General features: G+C 46.4%; 1 protein-coding gene across 6 annotated transcripts in view; it reads left to right on the top strand.

Moving 5' to 3' along the window:
* The window catches only part of rab3gap2 (RAB3 GTPase activating protein subunit 2 (non-catalytic)), a 42,316-nt gene extending 22,443 nt beyond the window's left edge, over positions 1–19,873 (top strand). For 4 of the 6 annotated variants that reach the window (XM_031829101.1, XM_031829100.1, XM_031829099.1 and 1 more), the window contains 6 exons: positions 16,077–16,112; positions 16,240–16,386; positions 16,611–16,826; positions 17,178–17,459; positions 18,422–18,586; positions 19,093–19,872. In XM_031829101.1, the coding sequence (XP_031684961.1) occupies positions 16,077–16,112; positions 16,240–16,386; positions 16,611–16,826; positions 17,178–17,459; positions 18,422–18,586; positions 19,093–19,245 (999 nt within the window). In that variant the 3' untranslated portion in view covers positions 19,246–19,872. Of the gene's footprint in view, positions 1–16,076; positions 16,113–16,239; positions 16,387–16,610; positions 16,827–17,177; positions 17,460–18,421; positions 18,587–19,092 lie in introns of all 6 variants that reach the window. The other 2 variants (XM_031829103.1, XM_031829102.1) reach the window with 2 other exon arrangements.
* Positions 19,874–20,016: the final 143 nt, after the last annotated feature.

The raw sequence follows: 20,016 nt of genomic DNA, 5'->3' as shown, positions 1-20,016 counted from the left end.
TCTGAGCTGACCTCTGTGTGTGTGTTACATCTGTCTGAGCTGACCTCTGTGTGTGTGTGTTATCTGTCTGAGCTGACCTCTGTGTGTGTGTGTTATCTGTCTGAGCTGACCTCTGTGTGTGTGTGTTATATCTGTCTGAGCTGACCTCTGTGTGTGTGTGTGTTATATCTGTCTGAGCTGACCTCTGTGTGTGTGTTATCTGTCTGAGCTGACCTCTGTGTGTGTGTGTGTGTGTGTGTTATATCTGTCTGAGCTGACCTGTGTGTGTGTGTGGTGTTATCTGTCTGAGCTGACCTCTCTGTGTGTGTGTGTGTGTGTTTCTGTCTGAGCTGACCTCTCTGTGTTTGTATGTGTTATATCTGTCTGAGCTGACCTCTGTGTGTGTGTGTGTGTGTGTGTGTGTGTGTGTTATATCTGTCTGAGCTGACCTCTGTGTGTGTGTGTGTGTGTGTTATCTGTCTGAGCTGACCTCTGTGTGTGTGTGTGTGTGTGTGTGTGTGTGTGTGTGTGTGTGTTATATCTGTCTGAGCTGACCTCTCTGTGTGTGTGTGTGTTATATCTGTCTGAGCTGACCTCTGTGTGTGTGTGTGTGTGTGTGTGTGTGTTATATCTGTCTGAGCTGACCTCTCTGTGTGTGTGTGTGTGTGTTATATCTGTCTGAACTGACCTGTGTGTGTGTGTGTTATATCTGTCTGAGCTGACCTGTGTGTGTGTGTGTGTGTGTGTGTGTGTGTTATATCTGTCTGAGCTGACCTCTGTGTGTGTGTGTTATATCTGTCTGAGCTGACCTCTGTGTGTGTGTGTGTGTTATATCTGTCTGAGCTGACCTCTGTGTGTGTGTGTGTGTGTTATCTGTCTGAGCTGACCTCTGTGTGTGTGTGTGTTATCTGTCTGAGCTGACCTCTCTCTGTGTGTGTGTGTGTGTGTTATATCTGTCTGAGCTGACCTCTCTGTGTGTGTGTGTGTTATATCTGTCTGAGCTGACCTCTCTGTGTGTGTGTGTTGTGTGTGTGTGTGTTATATCTGTCTGAGCTGACCTCTGTGTGTGTGTGTGTGTTATATCTGTCTGAGCTGACCTCTCTGTGTGTGTGTGTGTGTGTGTTATATCTGTCTGAACTGACCTGTGTGTGTGTGTTATATCTGTCTGAGCTGACCTCTGTGTGTGTGTGTGGTGTGTTATATCTGTCTGAGCTGACCTCTGTGTGTGTGTGTGTGTGTGTGTGTGTTATATCTGTCTGAGCTGACCTCTGTGTGTGTGTGTGTTATATCTGTCTGAGCTGACCTCTGTGTGTGTGTGTGTTATATCTGTCTGAACTGACCTCTGTGTGTGTGTGTGTGTGTGTTATATCTGTCTGAGCTGACCTCTCTGTGTGTGTGTGTGTGTTATATCTGTCTGAGCTGACCTCTCTGTGTGTGTGTGTGTGTGTGTGGTGTTATATCTGTCTGAGCTGACCTCTGTGTGTGTGTGTGTGTGTTATATCTGTCTGAGCTGACCTCTCTGTGTGTGTGTGTGTGTGTGTTATATCTGTCTGAACTGACCTGTGTGTGTGTGTTATATCTGTCTGAGCTGACCTCTGTGTGTGTGTGTGTGTGTTATATCTGTCTGAGCTGACCTCTGTGTGTGTGTGTGTGTTATATCTGTCTGAGCTGACCTCTGTGTGTGTGTGTGTGGTTATATCTGTCTGAGCTGACCTCTCTGTGTGTGTGTGTGTTATATCTGTCTGAGCTGACCTCTCTGTGTGTGTGTGTGTGTGTTATATCTGTCTGAACTGACCTGTGTGTGTGTGTGTGTGTGTGTGTGTGTGTGTGTGTGTGTGTTATATCTGTCTGAGCTGACCTGTGTTGTGTGTGTGTGTGTTATATCTGTCTGAGCTGACCTCTGTGTGTGTGTGTTATATCTGTCTGAGCTGACCTCTGTGTGTGTGTGTTGTGTTATATCTGTCTGAGCTGACCTCTGTGTGTGTGTGTGTGTGTTATATCTGTCTGAGAGCTGACCTCTGTGTGTGTGTGTGTGTGTTATCTGTCTGAGCTGACCTCTGTGTGTGTTGTGTGTGTGTTATATCTCTGTCTGAGCTGACCTCTGTTGTGTGGTGTGTGTGTTATATCTGTCTGAGCTGACCTCTGTGTGGTGTGTGTGTGTGTTATATCTGTCTGAGCTGACCTCTCTGTGTGTGTGTGTTATATCTGTCTGAGCTGACCTCTCTGTGTGTGTGTGGTGTGTGTTATATCTGTCTGAACTGACCTGTGTGTGTGTGTGTGTGTGTGTGTTATATCTGTCTGAGCTGACCTCTCTGTGTGTGTGTGTGTGTTATATCTGTCTGAGCTGACCTCTCTGTGTGTGTGTGTTATATCTGTCTGAGCTGACCTCTGTGTGTGTGTGTGTTATATCTGTCTGAGCTGACCTCTCTGTGTGTGTGTGTGTGTGTGGTGTTATATCTGTCTGAACTGACCTGTGTGTGTGTGTGTGTGTGTTATATCTGTCTGAGCTGACCTCTGTGTGTGTGTGTGTTATATCTGTCTGAGCTGACCTCTGTGTGTGTGTGTGTTATATCTGTCTGAACTGACCTCTGTGTGTGTGTGTGTGTGTTATATCTGTCTGAGCTGACCTGTGTGTGTGTGTGTGTTATCTGTCTGAGCTGACCTCTGTGTGTGTGTTATATCTGTCTGAGCTGACCTCTGTGTGTGGTGTGTGTTTATATCTGTCTGAGCTGACCTCTGTGTGTGTGTGTGTTATATCTGTCTGAACTGACCTCTGTGTGTTGTGTGTGTGTTATATCTGTCTGAGCTGACCTCTGTGTGTGTGTGTGTGTTATATCTGTCTGAACTGACCTGTGTGTGTGTGTGTGTGTGTGTGTGTGTGTGTGTGTGTTATATCTGTCTGAGCTGACCTCTGTGTGTGTGTGTGTTATATCTGTCTGAGCTGACCTCTCTCTGTGTGTTGTGTGTGTGTTATATCTGTCTGAGCTGACCTCTCTGTGTGTGTGTGTGTTATATCTGTCTGAGCTGACCTCTCTGTGTGTGTGTGTGTGTGTGTGTGTGTGTGTGTTATCTGTCTGAGCTGACTTTCTCTCTCTGTGTGTGTGTGTGTGTGTGTTATATCTGTCTGAGCTGACCTCTGTGTGTGTGTGTGTGTGTGTGTGTTGTGTGTGTTATCTGTCTGAGCTGACTTTCTCTCTTTGTGTGTGTGTGTGTTATCTGTCTGAGCTGACTTTCTCTCTGTGTGTGTGTGTGTGTGTGTTATCTGTCTGAGCTGACTTTCTCTCTGTGTGTGTGTGTGTGTGTGTTATATCTGTCTGAGCTGACCTCTGTGTGGTGTGTGTGTGTGTGTGTGTTGTGTGTGTTATCTGTCTGAGCTGACTTTCTCTCTTTGTGTGTGTTATCTGTCTGAGCTGACTTTCTCTCTGTGTGTGTGTGTGTGTTATCTGTCTGAGCTGACTTTCTCTCTGTGTGTGTGTTATCTGTCTGAGCTGACTTTCTCTCTGGTGTTGTGTGTGTGTGTGTGTGTGTGTGTTACTCTGTCTGAGCTGACTTTCTCTCTGTGTGTGTGTTATCTGTCTGAGCTGACTTTCTCTCTGTGTGTGTGTGTGTGTGTGTGTTATCTGTCTGAGCTGACTTTCTCTCTGTGTGTGTGTTTATATCTGTCTGAGCTGACCTCTGTGTGTGTGTGTGTGTGTTATCTGTCTGAGCTGACTCTGTGTGTGTGTTATATCTGTCTGAGCCTGACCCTCGTGTGTGGTGTTGTTACATCTGTCTGAGCTGACCTCTGTGGTGTGTGTGTGTTACATGTGTCTGGAGGCTGACCTCTGATGTGTGGTGTGTGTTATCTTGTCTGAAGCTGACCTCTGTGTGTGTGTGTTATCTGTCTGAGCTGACGCTCGTGTTGTGTTTATATCTGTCTGAGCTTGACCTCCTGTGTGTGTGTGTATCTGTCTGAAGCTGACCTCTGTGTGGTGTGTTACATCTGTCCTGAGCTGACCTCTGTGTGTGTTGTGTTAATCTGTCTGAGCTGACCTCTGTGTGTGTGGTTATCTGTCTGAGCTGACCTCTGTGTGGTGTGTTATCTGTCTGAGCTGACCTCTGTGTGTGTGTGTTATCTGTCTGAGCTGACCTCTGTGTGTGTGTGTTATCTGTCTGAGCTGACCTCTGTGTGTGTGTGTGTTATATCTGTCTGAGCTGACCTCTGTGTGTGTGTGTTATCTGTCTGAGCTGACCTCTGTGTGTGTGTGTGTGTGTGTGTTATATCTGTCTGAGCTGACCTGTGTGTGTGTGTGTTATCTGTCTGAGCTGACCTCTCTGTGTGTGTGTGTGTTGTGTTTCTGTCTGAGCTGACCTCTCTGTGTTTGTGTGTGTTATATCTGTCTGAGCTGACCTCTGTGTGTGTGTGTGTGTGTGTGTGTGTGTGTGTGTTATATCTGTCTGAGCTGACCTCTCTGTGTGTGTGTGTGTTATATCTGTCTGAGCTGACCTCTGTGTGTGGTGTGGTGTGTGTGTTATATCTGTCTGAGCTGACCTCTCTGTGGGTGTGTGTGTGTCTTATATCTGTCTGAACTGATGTGTGGGTGTGTGTGTGTGTGTATATCTGTCTGAGCTGACCTGTGTGTGTGTGTGTGTGTGTTATATCTGTCTGAGCTGACCTCTGTGTGTGTGTGTTATATCTGTTGAGCTGACCTCTGTGTGTGTTATATCTGTCTGAGCTGACCTGTGTGTGTGTGTGTGTGTGTGTGGTGTGTTATCTGTCTGAGCTGACCTCTGTGTGTGTGGTGTTATCTGTCTGAGCTGACCTCTCTCTGTGTGTGGTGTGTGTGTTATATCTGTCTGAGCTGACCTCTCTGTGTGTGTGTGTATATCTGTCTGAGCTGACCTCTCTGTGGTGTGTGTGTGTGTGTGTTATATCTGTCTGAGCTGACCTCTGTGTGTGGTGTGTGTTATATCTGTCTGAGCTGACCTCTGTGTGGTGTGTTATATCTGTCTGAGCTGACCTCTCTGTGTGTGTGTGTGTGTGTGTTATATCTGTCTGAACTGACCTGTGTGTGTGTGTTATATCTGTCTGAGCTGACCTCTGTGTGTGTGTGTGTGTGTTATATCTGGAGCTGACTCTGTGTGGTGTGTGTGTTATATCTGTCTGAGCTGACCTCTGTGTGTGTGTGTGTGTGTTATATCTGTCTGAGCTGACCTCTCTGTGTGTGTGGTGTATATCTGTCTGAGCTGACCTTATGTGTGTGTGGTGTGTGTGTGTTATATCTGTCTGAACTGACCTGTGTGTGTGTGGTGTGGTGTGTGTGTGTGTGTGGTGTGGTGTTATATCGTCTGAGCTGACCTGTTGTGTGTGTGTGGGGGTGTTATATCTGTCTGAGCTGACATCTGTGTTGTGTGGTTATATCTGTCTGAGCTGACCTCTGTGTGTGTGTGTTGTGTGTTATATCTGTTGAGCTGACCTCTGTGTGTGTGTGTGCTGTGTGTGTGTTATCTGTCTGAGCTGACCTCTGTGTGTGTGTGTGTGTGTTATATCTGTCTGAGCTGACCTCTGTGTGTGTGTGTGTGTTATATCTGTCTGAGCTGACCTCTGTGTGTGTGTGTTGTGTGTGTATATCTGTCTGAGCTGACCTCTNGTGTTATATCTGTCTGAACTGACCTGTGTGTGTGGTGTGTGTGTGTTATATCTGTCTGAGCTGACCTCTGTGTTGTGTGTGTGTTATATCTGTCTGAGCTGACCTCTGTGTGTGTGTGTGTTTTATATCTGTCTGAACTGACCTCTGTGTGTTGTGTGGTGGGTTATACTGTCTGAGCTACCTGTGTGTGTGTGTGTGTTATCTGTCTGAGCTGACCTCTGGTGTGTGTGTTATATTCTGTCTGAGCTGACCTCATGTGTGTGTGTGTGTTATTATCTGTCTTAGCTGAGCCTCTGTGTTTTGTGTGTGTTATCTGTCTGAACTGACCTCTGTGTGTGTGTGTGTGTTTATATCTGTCCCTGAGCTGACCTCTGTTTGTTTGTGTGTGTTTTATATCTGTCTGAACTGACCTGTGTGTGTTGGTGTGTGTGTGTGTGTGTGTGTGTGTTATATCTGTCTGAGCTGACCTCTGTGTGTTGTGTGGTTATATCTGTCTGAGCTGACCTCTCTCTGTGTGTGTGTGTGTGTTATATCTGTCTGAGCTGACCTCTCTGTGTGTGTGTGGTGTTATATCTGTCTGAGCTGACCTCTCTGTGTGTGTGTGTGTGTGTGTGTGTTTGTGTGTGTTTATCTGTCTGAGCTGACCTTTCTCTCTGTGTGTGTGTGTGTGTGGTTTATCTGTCTGAGCTGACCTCTGTGGGTGTGTGTGATGTGTGTGTGTTGTGTGTTTTTATCTGTCTGAGCTGACTTTTCTCTTTGGTGTGTGTGTGTGTTATCTGTCTGAGCTGACTTTCTCTCTGTGTGTGTGTGTGTGTGTGTTACTCTGTCTGAGCTGACTTTCTCTCTGTGTGTGTGTGGTTGTGTGTTATATCTGTCTGAGCTGACCTCTGTGTGGTGTGTTTGTGTGTGTGTGGTGTTGTGTGTTTATCTGTCTGAGCTGACTTTCTCTCTTTGTGTGTGTTATCTGTCTGAGCTGACTTTCTCTCTGTGTTGTGTGTGTGTTTATCTGTCTGAGCTGACTTTTCTCTGTGTGTGTGTTTGGGATCTGTCTGAGCTGACTTTCTCCTGTGTGTGTGTGTGTGTGTGTTGTGTGGTTTATCTGTCTGAGCTGACTTTCTCTCTCTGTGTGTGTGTTATCTGTCTGAGCTGACTTTCTCTCTGTGTGTGTGTGTGGTGTGTGTGTTATCTGTCTGAGCTGACTTTCTCTCTGTGTGTGTGTGTTATATCTGTCTGAGCTGACCTCTGTGTGTGTGTGTGTGTGTTATCTGTCTGAGCTGACCTCTGTGTGTGTGTTATAACTGTCTGAGCTGACCTCTGTGTGTTGTGTTACATCTGTCTGAGCTGACCTCTGTGTGTGTGTGTTACATCTGTCTGAGCTGACTCTGTGTGTGTGTGTGTTATCTGTCTGAGCTGACCTCTGTGTGTTGTGTGTTTTCTGTCTGAGCTGACCTCTGTGTGTTGTGTTATATCTGTCTGAGCTGACCTCTGTGTGTGTGTGTGTTATCTGTCTGAGCTGACCTCTGTGTGTGTGTTTACATCTGTCTGAGCTGACCTCTGGTGTGTGTGTTTACATCTGTCTGAGCTGACCTCTGTGTGTGTGTGTTTATCTGTCTGAGCTGACCCCTGTGTGTGTTGTTGTTATCTGTCTGAGCTGACCTCTGTGTGTGTGTGTTATCTGTCTGAGCTGACCTCTGTGTGTGTGTGTTAGCTGTCTGAGCTGACCTCTGTGTGTGTGTGTGTTATATCTGTCTGAGCTGACCTCTGTGTGTGTGTGTTTATCTGTCTGAGCTGACCTCTGTGTGTGGTGTGTGTGGGTTGTGTTATATCTGTCTGAGCTGACCTGGTGGTGTGTGTGTGTGTTATCTGTCTGAGCTGACCTCTCTGTGTGTGTGTGTGTGTTTTCTCTGTCTGAGCTGACCTCTCTGTGTTTGTGTGTGTTTATATCTGTCTGAGCTGACCTCTGTGTGTGTGTTGTGTGTGTGTGTGTTTGGGTGTTATATCTGTCTGAGCTGACCTCTCTGGGTGTGTGGTGTGTTATATCTGTCTGAGCTGACCTCTGGTGTGTGTTGTGTGGTGTGTGTTATATCTGTCTGAGCTGACCTCTCTCTGTGTGTGTGTGTGGTCTTATATCTGTCTGAACTGACCTGTGTGTGTGTGTGTGTGGTGTTTTATATCTGTCTGAGCTGACCTGTGTGTGTGTGTGTGTGTGTTATATCTGTCTGAGCTGACCTCTGTGTGTGTGTGTTATATCTGTCTGAGCTGACCTCTGTGTGTGTGTATCGTCTGAGCTGACCTGTGTGTGTGTGTGTGTGTGTGTGTGTGTGTTATCTGTCTGAGCTGACCTCTGTGTGTTGTGTGTGTTATCTGTCTGAGCTGACCTCTCTCTGTGTGTGTGTGTGTGTGTTATATCTGTCTGAGCTGACCTCTCTGTGTGTGTGTGTGTTTATCTGTCTGAGCTGACCTCTCTGTGTGTGTGTGTGTGTGTGTGTGTATATCTGGTCTGAGCTGACCTCTGGTGTGTGTGTGTGTGTTATATCTGTCTGAGCTGACTCTGTGTGTGTGTGTTATATCTGTCTGAGCTGACCTCTCTGTGTGTGTGTTGTGTGTGTGTTATATCTGTCTGAACTGACCTGTGTGGTGTGTTATATCTGTCTGAGCGACCTCTGTGTGTGTGTGTGTTGTGTTATATCTGTCTGAGCTGACCTCTGTGTGTGTGTGTGTGTTATAATCTGTCTGAGCTGACCTCTGTGTGTGTGTGTGTGTGTTATATATCGTCTGAGCTGACCTCTCTGTGTGTGTGTGTGTTATATCTGTCTGAGCTGACCTCTCTGTGTGTGTGTGTGGTGTGTGTTATATCTGTCTGAACTGACCTGTGTGTGTGTGGTGTTGGTGTGTGTGTGTGTTGGTGTGTGTGTTGTATATCTGTCTGAGCTGACCTTGTGTGGTGTGTGTGTGTGTGTTATATCTGTCTGAGCGACCTCTGGTGTGTGTGTGTTTTATATCTGTCTGAGCTGACCTCTGTGTGTGTGTGTGTGTGTGTTATATCTGTCTGAGCTGACCTCTGTGTGTGTGTGTGTGTGTGTGTGTTATCTGTCTGAGCTGACCTCTGTGTGTGTGTGTGTGTGTTATATCTGTCTGAGCTGACCTCTGTGTGTGTGTGTGTTATATCTGTCTGAGCTGACCTCTGTGTGTGTGTGTGTGTGTTATATCTGTCTGAGCTGACCTCTCTGTGTGTGTGTGTGTGTGTTATATCTGTCTGAACTGACCTGTGTGTGTGTGTGTGTGTGTGTTATATCTGTCTGAGCTGACCTCTCTGTGTGTGTGTGTGTGTTATATCTGTCTGAGCTGACCTCTCTGTGTGTGTGTGTGTTATATCTGTCTGAGCTGACCTCTGTGTGTGTGTGTGTTAGATATGTCTGAGCTGACCTCTCTGTGTGTGTGTGTGTTGTGTTATATCTGTCTGAACTGACCTGTGTGTGTGTGTGTGTGTGTTATATCTGTCTGAGCTGACCTGTGTGTGTGTGTGTGTGTTATCTGTCTGAGCTGACCTCTGTGTGTGTGTTATATCTGTCTGAGCTGACCTCTGTGTGTGTGTTGTTATATCTGTCTGAGCTGACCTCTGTGTGATGGTGTGTTATATCTGTCGCAGAACTGACCCTCTGTAGTGTGTGTGTGTGTATTATATTCTGTCTGAGTGACCTCTGTGTGTGTGTGTGTGTTATATCTGTCTGAGCTGACCTCTCTGTGTGTGTGTGTGTTATATCTGTCTGAGCTGACCTCTGTGTGTGTGTGTGTGTGGTTATATTAGCTCGAGCTGACCTCTGTGTGTGTGGTGTGTGTGTGTTATATCTGTCGAAACTGACCTGTGTGTGTGTGTGTGTGTGTGTGTGTGTGTGTGTTATATCTGTTGAGCTGACCCTCTGTGTGTGTGTGTGTTATATCTGTCTGAGCTGACCTCTCTGTGGTGTGTGTGTGTGTTATATCTGTCTGAGCTGACCTCCTGTGTGTGTGTGTGTATATCTGTCTGAGCTGACCTCTCTGTGTGTGTGTGTGTGTGTGTGTTATCTGTCTGAGCTGACTTTCTCTCTGTGTGTGTGTGTGTGTTATATCTGTCTGAGATGACCTCTGTGTGTGGTGTGTGTGTGGTGTTGTGTGTGTTATCTGTCTGAGCTGACTTTCTCTCTGGTGTGTGTGTGTGTGTTATCTGTCTGAGCTGACTTTCCTCTCTTTGTGTGTGTTATCTGTCTGAGCTGACTTTCTCTCTGTGTGTGTGTGTGTGTTATCTGTTCTGAGCTGACTTTCCTCTCTGTGTGTGTGTTATCTGTCTGACGCTGACTTTCTCTCTGTGTGTGTGTGTGTTGGTGTGTGTGTGGTTATCTGTCTGAGCTGACTTTCTCTCTGTGTGTGTGTTATCTGTCTGAGCTGACTTCTCTCTGTGTGTGTGTGTGTGTGTGTGTTATCTGTCTGAGCTGACTTTCTCTCTGTGTGTGTGTGTTATATCTGTCTGAGCTGACCTCTGTGTGTGTGTGTGTGTTATCTGTCTGAGCTGACCTCTTGTGGTGTTATATCTGTCTGAGCTGACCTCTGTGTGTGTTACATCTGTCTGAGCTGACCTCTGTGTGTGTGTGTTACATCTGTCTGAGCTGACCTCTGTGTGTGTGTGTGTGTATCTGTCTGAGCTGACCCCTGTGTGTGTGTGTTTATCTGTCTGAGCTGGACCCTCTGTGTGTGTGTTATATCTGTCTGAGCTGACCTCTGTGTGTGTGTGTTATCTGTCTGAGCTGACCTCTGTGTGTGTGTTACATCTGTCTGAGCTGACCTGTGTGTGTGTGTTACATCTGTCTGAGCTGACCTCTGTGTGTGTGTGTTATCTGTCTGAGCTGACCTCTGTGTGTGTGTGTTATCTGTCTGAGCTGACCTCTGTGTGTGTGTGTTATCTGTCTGAGCTGACCTCTGTGTGTGTGTGTGTTATCTGTCTGAGCGACCCTCTGTGTGTGTTGTGTGTGTTATATCTGTTCTGAGCTGACCTCTGTGTGTGTGTGTTATCTGTCTGAGCTGACCTCTGTGTGGTTGTGTGTGTGTGTGTTATATCTGTCTGAGCTGACCTGTGTGTGTGTGTGTTATCTGTCTGAGCTGACCTCTCGTGTGTTGTGTGTGTGTGTTTTCTGTCTGAGCTGACCTCTCTGTGTTTGTGTGTGTTATATCTGTCTGAGCTGACCTCTGTGTGTGTGTGTGTGTGTGTGTGTGTGTTATATCTGTCTGAGCTGACCTCTGTGTGTGGTGTGTGTGTTATCTGTCTGAGCTGACCTCTGTGTGTGTGTGTGTGTGTGTGTGTTATATCTGTCTGAGCTGACCTCTCTGTGTGTGTGTGTGTTATATCTGTCTGAGCTGACCTCTGTTGTGTGTGTGTGTGTGTGTTATATCTGTCTGAGCTGACCTCTCTGTGTGGTGTGTGTGTGTTATATCTGTCTGAACTGACCTGTGGTGTGTGTGTGTGTGTGTGTGTTATATTCTGTCTGAGCTGACCTGTGTGTGTGTGTGTGTGTGTGTGTGTGTATATCTGTCTGAGCTGACCTCTGTGTGTGTGTGTTATATCTGTCTGAGCTGACCTCTCTTGTGTGGTGTGTGTATATCTGTCTGAGCTGACCTGTGTGTGTGTGTGTGTGTGTGGTGTTTATCTGTCTGAGCTGACCTCTGTGTGTGTGTGGTGTTATCTGTCTGAGCTGACCTCTCTCTGTTGTGTGGTGTGTGTGTGTTATATCTGTCTGAGCTGACCTCTCTGTGTGTGTGTGTGTTATATCTGTCTGAGCTGACCTCTCTGTGTGTGTGTGTGTGTGTGTGTTATATCTGTCTGAGCTGACCTCTGTGTGTGTGTGTGTGTTATATCTGTCTGAGCTGACCTGTGTGTGTGTGTGTGTGTGTTATATCTGTCTGAGCTGACCTCTCTGTGTGTTGTGTGTGTGTGTGTTATATCTGTCTGAACTGACCTGTGTGTGGTGTGTTATATCTGTCTGAGCTGACCTCTGTGTGTGTGTGTGTGTGTTATATCTGTCTGAGCTGACCTCTGTGTGTGTGTGTGTGTTATATCTTTCTGAGCTGACCTCTGTGTGTGTGGTGTGTGTGTGTGTTATATCTGTCTGAGCTGACCTCTCTGTGTGTGTGTGTGTTATATCTGTCTGAGCTGACCTCTCTGTGTGTGTGTGTGTGTTATATCTGTCTGAACTGACCTGTGTGTGTGTGTGTGTGTGTGTGTGTGTGTGTGTGTGTGTGTGTGTGTGTGTGTGTTATATCTGTCTGAGCTGACCTGTGGTGTGTGTGTGTGTGTTATATCTGTCTGAGCTGACCCTCTGTGTGTGTGTGTTATATCTGTCTGAGCTGACCTCTGTGTGTGTGTGTGTGTTATCTGTCTGAGCTGACCCTCTGTGTGTGTGTGTGTGTGTGGTGTTATATCTGTCTGAGCTGACCTCTGTGTGGTGTTGTGTGTGTTATATCTGTCTGAGCTGACCTCTGTGTGTGTGTGTGTGTGTTATATCTGTCTGAGCTGACCTCTCTGTGTGTGTGTGTGTTATATCTGTCTGAGCTGACCTCTCTGTGTGTGTGTGTGTGTGTTATATCTGTCTGAACTGACCTGTGTGTGTGTGTGTGTGTGTGTTATATCTGTCTGAGCTGACCTCTCTGTGTGTGTGTGTGTGTTATATCTGTCTGAGGCTGACCTCTCTGTGTGTGTGTGTGTTATATCTGTCTGAGCTGACCTCTGTGTGTGTGTGTGTTATATCTGTCTGAGCTGACCTCTCTGTGTGTGTGTGTGTGTGTGTTATATCTGTCTGAACTGACCTGTGGTGTGTGTGTGTGTGTGTTATATCTGTCTGAGCTGACCTCTGTGTGTGTGTGTGTGTGTGTGTGTGTGTGTGTGTGTGTTATATCTGTCTGAGCTGACCTCTGTGTGTGTGTGTGTTATATCTGTCTGAGCTGACCTCTGTGTGTGTGTGTGTTATATCTGTCTGAACTGACCTCTGTGTGTGTGTGTGTGTGTTATATCTGTCTGAGCTGACCTGTGTGTGTGTGTGTGTTATCTGTCTGAGCTGACCTCTGTGTGTGTGTTATATCTGTCTGAGCTGACCTCTGTGTGTGTGTGTGTGTTATATCTGTCTGAGCTGACCTCTGTGTGTGTGTGTGTTATATCTGTCTGAACTGACCTCTGTGTGTGTGTGTGTTATATCTGTCTGAGCTGACCTCTGTGTGTGTGTGTGTTATATCTGTCTGAGCTGACATCTGTGTGTGTGTTATATCTGTCTGAGCTGACCTCTGTGTGTGTGTTATATCTGTCTGAGCTGACCTCTGTGTGTGTGCTTGTGAGTTACAGTTCATATAAAGGAAAATTGAAAAAGTAATGAGGCTCTAATCTATGGATTTCACATGACTGGGAATACAGTTCTGCATCTGTTTGTCACAGATACACTATATGACCAAAAGTACACATGTTTGTCGAACATCTCATTCCAAAATCACAGGCATTAACATCGACTTTCCACTAGATGTTGGAACATTTCTGTGGGAACTTGCTTCCATTCAGCCACAAGAGCATTAGAGGTTCGGGCACAGGTCTTGGGCAATTAGGCCTGACTCGCAGTCAGTGTTTAAATTAATTCCAAAGGTGTTTGATGGGGTTGAGGTCAGGGCTCTGTGCAGGCCAGTCAAGTTCTTCCACACCGATCTCGACAAACATTTCTGTATGGACTATGCTTTCTGCACGGGGACATTGTCATGCTGAAACAGGAAAGCCCTTCCCCAAACTGTTGCCACAAAGTTGGAAGCACAGAATCATCTAGAATGCCACTGGAAATAAGGGGCCTGAACCATGAAAAATAGTCCCAGACCATAATTCCTCCTCCACCAAACTTTATAGTTGGCTGTATGCATTAGGGCAGGTAGTGTTTTCCTGGCAGCTTTCCTGGCAAACCCAGATGCGTCCTTCGGGCTGACAGAAATTTGACAAACTGACTTGTTAGAAAGGTGGCATCTTATGACGGTGTCACGTTGAAAGTCACTGAGCTCTTCAGTAAGGCACTTCTATTGTCAATGTTTGTCTATGGATATTGCATGGCTGTGTGCTTGGTTTTATACATCTGTCAGTAATGGGTGTGGCTGAAATAATAGCCGTTCCAATAATTTGAAGGGGTGTCCACATACTTTTGTACATATAGTGTACCTTTAAAAAAAAAAGTAGGTGCGTGGATCAGAACCAGTCAGTACCACCATTTGCCTCATGTGGCACAACACATCTTCACATAGAGGTGATCAGGCTGTTGATTGTAGCCTGTGGACTGTTATCCCACTCCTCTTTTAATGTCTGTGCAAAGTTTCTGAATGTGGTGGGAACTGGAACACGCTGTAGTACATGTCAAATCAGAGCATCTCAAACATGCTCATGTGTGTTGAGTATGCAGGCCATGGAAGAACTGGGACATTTTCAGCTTCCAGGAATTGCGTACAGGTCCTTGCGACATGGGGCCGTGCATTTTCATGCTGAGACGTGATGGCGGCAGATGAATGGCACGACAATGGGCCTCAAAATCTTTTATTTTATTTTATTGATGGCAATGTGAATGGACAGAGATACCGTGGTATCTCTGTCCATTCACATTGCCATCAATAAAATGCAATTGTGTTCGTTGTCCGTAGCTTATGCCTGCCCATACCACAACTCCACCGCCACCATACACGAGGTTTGCCGGGACAGTTGAAACCAGGATTAATCCGTGAAGAGCACACTTTTCAGCATGGGGCCGCTGTGCTGCATTTGTCCACTGAAGTCGGATACGACGCCGAACTGCAGTCAGGTCAAGACCCTGGTGAGGATGCAAGCACGCAGATGAGCTCCCCTGAGACGACTGTTTCTGACAGTTTGTGCCGAAATTATTCGATTAGCTGTCTGGGTGGCTGGTCTCAGACGATCCCGCAGGTGAAGAAGCCGGATGTAGAGGTCCTGGGCTGGCGTGGTTACACGTGGTCTGTGGTTGTGAGCAGTACCAAATAGTCTAAAACGACATTGGAGACGGCTTATGGTAGAGAAATTAACATTAACTTCTGGTGGACAGACATTCCTGCAGTCAGCATAGCAATTGCATTGTGTGACTACTGCACATTTTAGAGTGGCCTTTTATTGTCCCCAGCACATGATGCACCTGTGTAATTATCATGCTGTTTTTAATCAGCTTCTTGATATGCCACACCTGTCAAGTGGATGGATTATCTTGGCAAAGAGGAAATGCTCACTAACAGGGATGTAAACAAATGTGTGCACAACATTTGAGAGAAATAAGCTTTTTGTGCGTATTAAAAATATCTAGGATATTTTATTTCAGCTCTTGGAACATGGCACCAACACTTTACATGGTGTGTTTATATTTTTGTTCAGTATGTAAGGCTAAGCCACAAGGGAGACTGGGCACCTGCCACCCCACTATCAGATAAAGGGGGGGGAGGGGCAATGTTTGCTTTTTGTTCCCCACCACTGTTAAAATGAATATATAGCACAGCTTTTTGGATTTATTTTTTTGCCGAAATCCATACTTTTTCAAACTTTCAACAAAAACAACCATCGACTGTTTGCTCATTGCTGTTGCTCAGATGGCAACTCATCGCAAATGCGCATGTGCCAATTGAATCTCAACAAGGAAAAAGTAGGTAGTTGTATTTGATTAACATTTATTGAAAATGTATGGATTTCAGCAAACAAAGGCACACAACTACAGAGGACAGACATAGGTAGAAGGTAGGCGTTCGATAATTAAATGCATTTGAAGGATTGACCTTGGGCGAATCGATGGAGGTGGTCCTAGGTTCCACAAACCCAGGTCTCTGCTCCACTGTTTGTGGAGTCATCACAATCTTCCTTCACCATGGAGTGGAGTTTAGTCCACTATATCCAAATGAGAGTTGTCTCCAGCGGTAGCTTAGGCTATTCCAGTAAAATGCCGTTTTCAACAGCACCTTTGATAACAATAACCTTGAAATGACATCGTTTGAACTTGTCACTCAACTAATAAAGCACAAGCCATTTTAAACATTTGAATGCTGAAGGTGACAGGTGGCCGACCTCTCGTTGGGCAATGTGCACTTTGGCTAGGCTACTGATATTGATCAATGACTCAACACCGTTAAATGCTCGACACTGAAGGAGAGGAAATAAAGTAATATGAGCCATGTTGGTGAACCGGCGATACGTAACGTTTGAATAGAGTTTCTGACCGTTTCAGTCTCATCTTAAACATTTGAACCGGGGATCGATGCGTATCTGTGAATCCTTACATCCCTACAGAATATGTTCATCAGAACTCTCACATACAAAACAAACATTCTGTAGGGATGTAACCATTCAAATCAGTCCCCGGTGTGTCCTGATTCTGATCATGATTCTCTTCATAGTGCTCCAATTGATCGTCTGTTTGTGTTTTCTCTCCACAGGTGGGGAAGGCCCCTAAGGACCGCCTGTGTCGACGGGTAAGCAGCCCTGCCCTATTCAGCCTTACAGCTACATACCTCTCTGATTGGGACTTGTTGTGGTTGTTTTGGTTGTGTTGTTTTGGTTTTGAATAGACATGTAGATAACGTCTGTCTGTGTATTCAGGATGTGGGAATGGGAGACTGTGCCATGACAGCATTCCTGGGCTCCTGTGTTCAGCTGCTACAGATTCTGATGGAGGTACGGATCAAAAAAGATGGATGGATGCATACAGTTGGGCAGATTAAAATGTTTCCCTGCGTTGCAGCACAGGTAAAAAGCATGTGCTGCATGCAAGTGGGTATATGTGCATGTCACCATGCAAGAGAGTTTGTCACAGTGTACCATTACTGCAGCACGGGGATTTAGAATAATTATTTTTGAACTAAAGCATCTATAGTTGCACATAGACTGCGCTTTGGATGGTTTTAATAGTGATACTGGCAAGTGAGGCTGGTCCTTGGTTACTCTGAACCCCTCTCCCCTCTCTCCTCCAGGCAGACTCGGGGGTAGAAGAGGTGACTCCTCCCGAGCTCTGTGTGGAGGAGGTGTGGGGGGAAGCAGAGGGTCCTGCCTCCCTAGCAGAGCTAGCCCTGGAGCAGAAGGGAGTTCACTACCCCCTTGTACAACACCACTATCTCCTGGCCTCTCTACTCCACACTGCTATGACCTTCAGTCTCAGGGTCAAACCACTCAGCCTGTTCGACAGCAAGGTGAGACAAACACGTAGTGTAAACACATGCATAACACCTACAGCAGTGTTTCCCAACCCTCTCCTCTGGCCTCCCCAGATGTTTCACATGTTTGTTTTAACTCTAAACTGGCACACCTGATTCAATTAGTCACAGGCTTGATGATTAGTTGACTAATTGAGTTAGGTGTGCCAGTTTTTAGGGTTAAAACAAACAATGTCTGTGAGGCCCTGAGGAGAGGGTTGGGAAACACTGACCTACACTATGGCCCTGAGGAGAGGGTTGGGAAACACTGACCTACACTATGGCCCTGAGGAGAGGGTTGGGAAACACTGACCTACACTATACACTGCGAGTCTTTCCTTCTTCCAGGGTAAGAATGCCTTCTTTAGAGAGCTGTCGTCCATCCAGCTGATGCCCAGTGGAGACATGGACCCTGGCCTGGTCTCCCTCAGACAGGAGTTCCTGCTCAGGGTGTTGACAGGCTGGGTGACGACCCAGAGGGAGGCGGTGGAGGGGTCTGGGTCAGGGGACAAGACGTGGCCCTCTCTGTGTCTGGACCTGGGACTCCTGCTGCAGGTCAACCCGGACATCCTGCGCAGACATCTGGTGTGTGAGCTGTACAACCAGGGTCTGGACCCACGGGCAGAGCAGGTAGGTAGTCCTACACCAACAGGTCCCTCAATACACATCTGCTGGTAACTGGATAGAAACTGATACACATACTAACACATAAAACATAAACCCCCCAGTGAGTGTTTTGGGTACACCCATCTAGTACCGGGTTGGACTCCCCTATGCCTCCAGAACAGCCTGAATTCTTCAAGGTGTTGGAAATGTTCCACATGGATTTTGGTCCATGCTGACGCGATGGCATCATGCAGTTGCTGCAGATTGGACGTTGGTACATTCATGCTTCAAACAGCCTGTTCCTTCTCATTCCAAAGATGCTCTATTGGGTTGAGGTCTGGGGACTGACCAGGCCACTCAACTGAACTAAATGTTCTTCCACTCCTCAATTGTCCAGTGTTGGTGACCGTGTTCTCACTGGAGCCCTCTTGTTTTTCTCTAGTAGGAGTGGAACCCAGGGTGGTCGTCTGCTACAATAGCCCATCCCTGACAAGGATCGACGAGTTGTGCATTTCAGAGATGCCGCTCTGTACTTATGTACTGCACGGTTCTTGCCGTTCTCCTTCGACCTCTCTCAAGCTGTTTTCGCCCAAAGGACTGCTGTTGACTGGATGTTATGTCAGTCTCACCATTCTCTGTAAACCTGGGTGGCTGTTTCTGAGATGCTGGATCCAGAGTGCCTAGCATCAATGATCATACCACGCTCAGTCACTTAGGTCACTGGTTTTGCCCATTCTAACATTCAATAGAACAGTAACCGAATGCATCGACGTCGGTCTGCTTCATAAAACAAGCCACGGCTACGTGACTCACTGTCTGTAGGAGAGATCCATTTTTGTGAGCGGGTGGTGTACCTAAAACTATCCTATGAGTGTACATATTCGTACACTCATGTCACTTGTCATATTTAATAACTTTATACACACAATGAATATGATCACTCACACAAAATATGACATTGAAGCCTGTGGTGTGTGTGTTGTCAGGTGATGTTTGAGGTGGAGGATAAGGATGTGTTGGGTTCCCAGCTGTTGGTTCTAACAGGCCAGAGGCTGAGCTACTCCCTGCTCCACACCCAGACCCAGACCCGGCCCGCCATGGAGCTGCTGGCTCGCCTCCCCCCCACACTCTGCACCTGGCTCAAGGCTATGGTGAGATCAACCTCTGTGTTACCTTATACCATGTTATAACCACTGTAGAACACCTGGCTCAAGGCTATGGTGAGATCAACCTCTGTGTTACCTTATAACATGTTATAACCACTGTAGAACACCTGGTTCAAGGCTATGGTGAGATCAACCTCTGTGTTACCTTATAACATGTTATAACCACTGTAGAACACCTGGTTCAAGGCTATGGTGAGATCAACCTCTGTGTTACCTTATAACATGTTATAACCACTGTAGAACACCTGGCTCAAGGCTATGGTGAGATCAACCTCTGTGTTACCTTATAACCACTGTAGAACACCTGGTTCAAGCCTATAGTGAGACTTACCATGTTATGGCACCTTCATAACACTTAAGGCCATGGTGAGACCAGCTAGTCTTCCACGTCATCCTGTAACCACTGAACATCATCTTGTGTAACTAATTCAACCCCCTAGTTTTGTGTGAGTTACTGATGCTATTCATGTGTATCTGTGTGTTTTCCCCAGGACCCCAGTGAGCTGGGGTGCCCATCGGTGCCCCTGAGTCAGACCAGCAGGCTGGTGAGCCGCCTCATAGAGATCCTACCTGAGAACCACGGCCAGTACAGCCTGGCACTACACCTACTGGAGGCTGTGGAGGACCTGCAGAGAGACGACTGAGAAAGGGGGAGTAGAAGACCTGCAGAGAGAGGACAGAGAGGGGGAGAGAGGGAGTAGAAGCGAGGGAACTAGATGGGCTTCTGTGCATTTTCGTTCTTGCTTTTCTTGCTAGCATCCAATATAGGAGTGAGAGAGTGGTAGTGAACTGGTATATTACCTATCATGTACAGTACAGGAAGTAGAGGTACCCTGTTATGAGGGAGACTTGTGTTCAATTGAGAAAAAGGTTGAATCTAATTAAGTGTAAATGATAGGAGGGTAGGATGGGTTTTTAATTTAATTCAGTGCTCACTCATCTTACTCCAATTCAAATAAGTAACATTGTATTAGGTTGATCAATGTCCAAGTCTGTATTTCAGAATGGAATATGGGGGGCCTAGATGGAGTTGGATGTCACTTTTTGTCTCCCAGCTATACCTAGCAGCCCCAGTACTCTACCTTTTAACATACTTAAAACCCACTCAAAAGGGGGTTGCAGGGTGTGTGCCGTATGATTGTTCAGTAAGCATCCCTCCCTCAAATGTGATGTATGATACATGCTGCAGTACTGTTCTGTAGCTGTAATCTAGACACTGGCTGAGGGACCCCACTGGGGGCAGACAGCAGAATAAAAAAGTTTAATGCTCAGCATGGTTTCTCTCTCTCTGGGCCTGGGGTAAGAACAGTTAACACTGGTCATTTACAAAAATGGTAGCAGTACATGGCTGCGTTGAAAAATGGGGAGAGGTTGTGTTGTGGGTTAAATGCATCACTGCCCTTAATATGTCATGC

Source organism: Oncorhynchus kisutch, linkage group LG7 (genome assembly GCF_002021735.2).
Source record: "Oncorhynchus kisutch isolate 150728-3 linkage group LG7, Okis_V2, whole genome shotgun sequence".
Lineage (NCBI taxonomy): Eukaryota > Metazoa > Chordata > Actinopteri > Salmoniformes > Salmonidae > Oncorhynchus > Oncorhynchus kisutch.
The sequence above is the reverse complement of the archived record's forward strand: the minus strand, read 5'-3'. Positions and strand labels throughout refer to the sequence as shown.